The sequence below is a fragment of the Carassius auratus genome, chromosome 31, assembly GCF_003368295.1.
Source record: "Carassius auratus strain Wakin chromosome 31, ASM336829v1, whole genome shotgun sequence".
NCBI classification, from domain to species: domain Eukaryota; kingdom Metazoa; phylum Chordata; class Actinopteri; order Cypriniformes; family Cyprinidae; genus Carassius; species Carassius auratus.
The window spans coordinates 27665013-27673329 of NC_039273.1; the positions used below are offsets into that span (position 1 = coordinate 27665013).

The 8317-nt window shown below is 34.6% G+C and overlaps 1 protein-coding gene across 1 annotated transcript; it reads right to left on the bottom strand.

Moving 5' to 3' along the window:
• Nucleotides 1-4221: 4221 nt before the first annotated feature.
• Nucleotides 4222-6354, bottom strand: LOC113051150 (UI-like). The gene is made up of 2 exons (XM_026214742.1): nucleotides 6089-6354; nucleotides 4222-5182 (listed from the first exon to the last, which is right to left on the bottom strand). The coding sequence occupies exon 2, from the start codon at nucleotides 5158-5160 to the stop codon at nucleotides 4738-4740; it is 423 nt and encodes a 140-aa protein (XP_026070527.1). The 5' UTR covers nucleotides 5161-5182; nucleotides 6089-6354; the 3' UTR covers nucleotides 4222-4737.
• Nucleotides 6355-8317: the final 1963 nt, after the last annotated feature.

Genomic DNA, 8317 nt, shown 5'->3' on the forward strand with positions numbered 1-8317 from the left:
ATTTTGAGGAACATTGAGATCCAAAAAACATTGGAGCCCACTGCCTTCCATTTCTCAAAATGTCTTCATTTAATTCCATAGAAGAAAGCAAGTCAGAACAAGTCCTTTAAAAGATTTAGCCTTTTTAGACTATTGTATCTTATTTGAAATGCACATTTCCAAGGCCTCTAAATTATTAACATGATCCATACTTTGCTGAAAACCTTTATACACAATTTATTTAATGCCTTCTGTTTGTTTTTACATTTTAGCAAGTAAACTATTGCATACTTAAAGAATTATACAGTATAAGTATTATTCTGAAAAGTTCCACCTTCAGGATGTGGTACACGTGTCTTTTTTACTGTAAAATATTGTTGTGAAGTCTACTGATTTTTATAAAGTAAAGGTAAGAATAACTTTCATATTGTTAGTAAATTTAAAATGTACAAAATTTTAATTATTCATTTCGAAAAAAAAATAAAATCATGGTTTCTCATTGATTTACATTACAAGCTGTCTTATATTTTTATCCAAATAAATATCAGTAACTGCAACAAACTGTATTTTTGCTTTGTTTGGGCATCAAATGTTTTCATCCATGTATGAGCTCCAGATTCTCCTATATCATATTACAGGAGGCATAAAAGCCTGATATCAAGTATGATACTGAACAAAAAACACATGCCAACTTTAATAATAATAATTTAAAAAAACAGCTTAGCTTCAAAAAGTTTGATTATTTGATGCTTCAGACTTTACAGGGTTAAAGTGTTTCTCCTCTATTATTGTGAATCTGCCAGATCATGCAGACGTCCCATTCTGATGACGGGACGATTCTTGGCAACATTGGCACTCATTGTGTTGAGTACATTTCTCATCTCCCAGCAAAGCTTATTAAATATTCGCTGACTAAAGCCTCTGTAAGGCCACCATAAACACTCAGATCTGGTTTATTCTCTTTTATAGACACAAAATACTTTGGACATACTTTATGGAGACACTTAAGTCATACTTAAAAATATAAGTACACTGTATGCCTTTGCTGTATATAGCAACATTTCAAGCCAATAGGACATTATTTTAAAGAAATATAGCAAAATATACTTAATTAAAAATGTATATTAAGTTGATTTTAAACTATATAACTATATATAGTGGATAGTTCAAACTAAAAGTATTAAAATAAAATTTCGACACTAAAGGTCACCAAAGAATGTAGAGATCTGAAAAGCATGTTACAATTATTCCTTTATGAGAAAACAAGCCAAAAGTTAAGTTATTATTCACTGAAGATCTTTGATTTATTGATTGATTTGTTTGAATGATATTTGTGAAGCTCAACAGCTCCGGATCGCCATTCACCTTCACTCTATAATTAGCTTTTGCTATGTAATGAAGTCAGTCATGTGGTTGCAGCAACATGTGGGTAAGTAAACGTACAAAACTTACCAATCAGTGTGTACAAGTTGTTTCTAAACTGTATATTAAAAACAGGGCTCAACTGATAAAATAGCATTTGCTCAAATGACATTTCCTGTTCTTTAAACAGTGGGCATCCTGTTTTACAGGGGCATCCCCGCCTGTGCATGCTTTCTTTAAATAACCGTTCATTTACTTCAATGTAAAGGTCAGAAACCTCGGTTAATCAGGGCAGCGTGGGCCAGGACAGCATGTAGCTCTCTCTCTGGTCTTTTACTCTAAGAGCAGTGTTGAGAACAGGGCTAAATCACAGTGGCAGTTACTCCGAATCTTTCCTCTCAGCTTCCGACGGTCCGTCCGCCCCCACCTGTGCATGAGCCGTGAGTCTACATCCACCCATTACTTAATAACCGCTCGTCTCTGTGCCACCAGCTAGGATATATGGCAGTGGAGAGATATGACTGGATGTATGTGCTCACAGACGCTGACCTTGTCACTCGTGCTGTCAGCCCACTGATCAATTCATGAGGGAAAGAGCAGAATTCGGTCTGAGTATGTGCTCAACAACTCCAGACATGGAGTGTGTCCACTCAAGATGAGGATGGATTTTATTTTGAAGATGTGGTGCGTCACAAGCTGATGCAATGGCCTTCGTGTAATTTAAAGCTGTAATTCTTCCTAGAATAAGAGGATTTTTTGGGTGTCAGGAGCAGGATGGAGAACCAATCTATAGGATGAGATGCCACTTGTTTAACAGTTACTTGAGCTTAATATATCATTTAGAGTTTCCTTTTTTATTTTATGCTTAAATGGCTTAAGATATGAAAAACAAACGGTTTACGTAACATGCAGTTTTTTTTCACAATGAGTGTTCAGTCAACATATATTCTTGCCAATGCAAAGCACACACTGTCCTCTCCCACTTGCCCCATTTATGACTAAAATAGACTCAGTGTAAGTGGAAGATTATTGAAGACTTAACTCATATATTTTATTTTTCATTTCTAGGGTATTTCCTGTGCAGACTTAAGAGAGACTGTAAGGAGGAGGTTTTATTTAATCTTTTCAACATGGCAAGAGTTTCTTTCATCTGGTATTCTGTGGTCCTAAAACTCCTCTTAGTTCAGTAAGAGGAATTACAAATTATTTGTAGCTTCTACAGCCTGGATGTTTAAAACTGTTTTGGTCTTTTTTTAATCTTAAAATGAGGAAAACATAGGACCCCCCTCCCAAAAATAAATAAATAAATAAAAAATGTATATTAGGGGGCCGTTATTTATTTATTTTTTTATGTTGCAGGATGCATTTACATGATTAAAAATACAGTTAATCTGTAATATTGTGAAATATTGATATATTTTTAAATTTTAATATTGATTGATTATACAAATATAAATATTGATATATTTTAAATTGTATTATTGATTGATTATACAAATACACTCAACATTAAGATGTCTTATTTAAAAAAAATCTCTCTCTCTCTCTCTCTCTCTCTCTCTATATATATATATATATATATAATGATATAAATCACTGATTAGTTTAGCTGGTATTATCACATCTAAGAAAGCTTTTTGGATTAATACTGTTACAGCCCTTCAGTTCATTATATGCATTTAACATTTTTTTTAAAAATACAGCAATCTCTATAGTGGCAACTGACCTGTTCCTCACCACTCAACTTATATTCTGTGTGATGTTAATGCTAGTGTAAATGTCAGTGATGCTGGCTTTCTATAAACATGTGTCTGCTATAATCATTACTAATTTTAATGGGTGATATTGAGGTTTACATATTTGCAGTTACTTGTAAAAGGCATGTAATCTCATTTATTTCTGCAGATTCATGTTCAAAATACAAAGGCATATTTATGCATTTAGGTGCAATATAATATGTAATTTACATAATGATAAGCAATATACAATGTACAGTATATCTCAAGCACTTTGTAGTTTTGTCCAACGTTATTGTCACAAAATGTGGGTAAGCCTCTTGGTTGAAGTGCTCCAGATCATTGTTTCCCAGCATGTGAGGAGAACATACTTTTGCACTTAGTATACAATGAGCATTTGGCATTATGCATGTGGTAAATACTGCCGTTATCACCAAGTGTAGCATTTTATGTGAAAGCACTCCCATTGGCAAAGCCAGAGGGTGCAACCAAACATCCTGGACAGAAATTACACTTCAACCCCTTGGAATTATAAGGCTCTATCTACGTTCTGAGTAGTTTTGAGATATTGAGCTTTAAAGTTTTTGTGTTCCATAGACTTCTGTAGATAGAACCTTTTTGTTTTTTCAATAAAAAATCCCAAAATGTACACAACTTAAAATAAAACGTCACATAATGTAAATAAGAATATGTGAATAACTCAATTTTGACAAAAATGTCAGATAGAACCTTATAATTCCAAGGGGATGACTTGGCAATGGTCTTCTTGTTCTTCATTGAGAATAGCTCTTATTCGAGTGACTAGTGAGCAATACTGATGCAAACCCTATTATATATGGACTGGTTACTCAAGTAATAACAGGATTTGTAATGGTTTAGTAAAACTCCTTCCAAAAGAGGGATTTCACAGCAATGCCACAGAAGAACCATTTTGGGTTCCTCAAACAACCTTTCAATGAAACCATTTGGTAATTCTTTGTGTGAAGATTTTTTTTTATAATCTAAAGAACCAGTATAAAGTTTCCATGGATGTTAAAAGTTTTTTTATGGAATCAAAGATGCCAATTAAGAACCTTTAAGAGTGTTTTGTAACTTTAATTAGGAGACCAATAACTGTAAACATTTAAAGGGCACCAGTCAATTGTAGTTTGATTGGTTTCTTGATTTGGTTAAGTGAACCAGCCTGACAGATCATTTGCTGTGGGCAGTGTTTTGAGGTCCTGGTAGGTCTGTTGTGGCTCTTGGTTCCTGGTTTTGAAATGGTCCAGGAGTGATGGAGACAGCAGCAGGTCACCAAAAACTCTTCATGTGAACATATAGATGCCACTCTTAAAAATAAAGGTTACACATAACCTTGGTGTCACAAGTGACCTTTTTGAAGAACTTTTTTCTTTTTTTTTTCCTGTAGGAACTCAAAATCCAATAGCATCATCTGAAGAACCTATATTTTTCATATTCAAGGAACCTCAGCTAACTCAAGAACGAGAAGGAGGTTATTTGCAGCGGCAAGGAACCACTGAAGAACCTTTATTTCTAAGAGTGTGGCTCGAGCAGGAAGCAGTGGTAAAAGTCATATGTTTAGCGAGAGTTTGGGGCTGTGAAAAAGTGCATTGAGCTTGTTCTTTACTCGCCGATTGAAAGCATCATCATTGAGCTACATCTACTTCCCAGCCTCATCTAGATATTTACGGTTTAGTTCCGCCTGTTCCCTTTGATTCTCGTTCCGCGCCATTTCGATCATGTTTCTCAGCAGATGGAAGGTGAGGTCGATGGAGATCGGAGGATTGTCGTTCCGTTTGGTAAACTCCGTGAGCTCCTCTAAGCTGTTGTCCCTGTGAGGAGAGCGCAGCTGTGACGTGGGGAAGCGCGGGAGATGCAGGACACCGGCTGCCTTCTGCGCTCCGAGATTTCTTTGCAAGTAGAGAAGGAAGTAGTACATGGCGTCGTCTCCAGCCCCGTTTAAGAGCACATCGTCTAGCTGGTTGTTTATTAGGCTCAGATCGCGGGGTCGACAGGTGCTCAGCGGGACGTGTGTGGTCAGTAAAACTGAAGTAATGAGCAGGACCAAAGGGACGGGCTTCATGCTGGACACAGCAGCGCGCTTCCTGAGGAAAACAGGCAGGTGTGTTACTACAGCGGCGCGCTTTCTAACCAAACCAAAAGTTTACACAACTACACAGCCGAAGCATCTGTGAAGTATTCATATAAAATACAAAAACTGAGATTTGGTAGAATTAAAAAAATAAATATTAAAAAGTAAAAGTTTAAGTGAATATACATAGTGCTAATAGAAATGAAAAACTTAAAGATTATGAAATGAGTTTCGTATATATTGTTAAATCAAGTAAAGTAAAAGTTTGTAAATGGTTTTTAATCATGTATATAAATACAAAGTAAATGTTTATTTTAAAGTGAATATTAAAAGTGATTTATTAAAGTAAATATTACTTGTGCTAATACAAATGACAAAAATGTAGATAAATTAATAGTGTAAATTATTGTATTTTAACAAATACAGTTATTTTTTCAAATTATTAATATTAATAAAAAAATAAGAGTTAATTATTTTAGTTAGTAAAACAATAAAAAAAATTGTTGATAAACAAATGTTAATATATTCAAATATAAATCGTGCATCAGCTAATATCATAAAGAGTTTGGATCTGAACTCGTTCATAAAGCAAATGAGTATAAAAACAAATTAATTATTGAATAAATCTAAAGCACAAACATAATCACTGTTCTACGCTTAAAAAACTATGATAGTCATGCCACTATCAAAATAAATAACACATAATTTTGTTTAAAATGAAAATGCGTAAAAAAAATAATAAAATAAAATAATATCTACTAGCTACAGAAACCGAATCTTGAAATCAGACACTATGTACTCCTGACCGAACAATCAGATCACAGAATGAACAATAATGATATTCCTTATCTCATGCTCGCGTCTCAGCTCAAATTGCATCAGTCAAGAAGTTGAAAGCAAGTCGGATATGGTAACTTACTCTGTCGTCTTCTGTTGCTTTAAAAGTACTTGTAAGGAAGAGAGTTTGCAGAAAGGCTGGAGTGGAGTGGATCTCCTGGAGCTCAATGGTTATATACATCACACACCGCTCCATTGACGTCAGTCGAGCTGCAAACTGCTTATAAATGAGGCAATTCTGAAGTGAAACGAAGAGTGGAGTAAAGGAGCTGTAGATCCGAAGGACAACGTGTGACGTTTCTTTGTCTTGATGCTGTTGCAAAGTCATAAACTTGGTTTCAAAGACAATCTATACGAAATTGTAACATACAGGTGATCAGTAATGGTTTTATTGGTCCTTTGACTTTAAAATAACTTGTTTTTTTATTTATGTATTATTATTATTATTATTATTATTTAATGCAAAGTGAGCTAAGGAGCTGCTGTCGTGATGGATTTCTACATGACTGCTCAATTGTGGTCAGGAGTAGTGCAAAAGCGCTCTACGGGGACGAGAAAGGCCCCGTCTCTGTCCAAGGTGCTGAAATTCTTTTAAGACGCAGACACACTTCATTCATTGGCTCATACATATATACAATATATTAATGTAAAGCGTTACCAAAACTTTTAATGATCACTATATAAAGCTGTATATAAAACTGTACTAACGTTTTATAGTAAGGTTTCATTTGTTAACCTTAACTATATTAGTTAACATGAACAATAATTATATATAGCATATACATTTACATTTTACATTTAGTAATTTAGCAGACGCATTTATCCAAAGCGACTTACAAATGAGGACAATATTATTAATTTTGTATTAACATATATTAATGTTAGTTAATGTTAAGTTTAAAAGTAATACATTATTACAATTTTAAGTTGTACCTGTTAACATTAAGAGGTTAATGCACTGTGAATTAACTGTGAGTTTAAATTTTTGAACTAACTTTAACAAAGTTTAATAAATGCTGTAAAAATATATTGTTCATTGTTAGATCATGTTAATGCATTAACTAATGTTAACAAATGAGATGTTATTGTAAAGTGTAACCAAAACGTTTAATGACCTATTAGCATTTGAGAACTAATTATGTAAATCATATTATACCAGTACAGTACATATTCACTTGTTTTATGTATTTGTTTGTCAATCTAACTAACTGAACTGAGCAGTAAGTGAGACTTAAAATAGTGCTTATCCTATGAGTGAGAGAGGGTAGGATACATAAACATTTTAATCATCTTTTAGATTTTTTTAGCACAATATTACTTAGTCTCAATAAAGTAGTTCTGATAATTCGCTGTGAACCCTCTCTTTCCTAAGAATTTGTCGATTATTGTATACTGATGTTGTTCTAATTACTTCTTTAATAATAAAGAATGTCGTGTAGCACACAGACTTTATAATTATTGTGAAATAGCTGGTCGTTTTGATGCAATGGCAGTTATAAGGTTAATGTGGGAGAGACGAGTGAGTAAGGACCCATTCACACTGAGAACGATAACTGTAAAGATAACTATAAAGATAACGATATTAGCGTCCACACCAGCAAATGAGTTTTCGTGACCTAGGCGAACACTAATGTGATGCGAGCATAATAAATAGGCTAAAGCTTGTATATGTTGTTAAATCAAGTAAAGTAAAATCAAATGTATATGTTGGGGGAAATAGTAAGGAGATATTTGAATTATTTATTAATAAACTAGTGTTTTCTGAGTCAGTGTTGCAAAAATGTATGATTCTGACTCACCATCTCATCATTGGACATGCCTTTAGAAAGAAATGCATCTTAGATTACATCATGAAAGAGTTTTTGTTTTGAAGATATATATATATATCTTCTTTTCAAGAAGGGGGACCGGAGAGTGTGATCTAACTATAGGGGGATCACACTTCTCAGCCTCCCCGGGAAAGTCTATGCCAGGGTACTGGAGAGGAGAATTCGGCTGAAAGTGGAACCTCGGATTCAGGAGGAACAGTGTTGGTGGTGGAGGTTTCATGGGAGTTTGCCCAACCAGTCCACATGTGTTTTGTGGATTTGGAGAAGGTCGAAGACCGTCGGCGGCCCCCTGCTTTGGGCTGTTTGGTCCCTGTACGACCGGAGCAAGAGCTTGGTTCACATTGCCGGCAGTAACTCAGACCTGTTCCTGGTGCATGTTGGACTCTGGCAAGGCTAATCTTTGTCACCGGTTCTGTTCATAATTTTTATGGACTTTTAATTTAGGGTGTTGATGTGTTATGTGGTGTTTTAATGTGATGCAT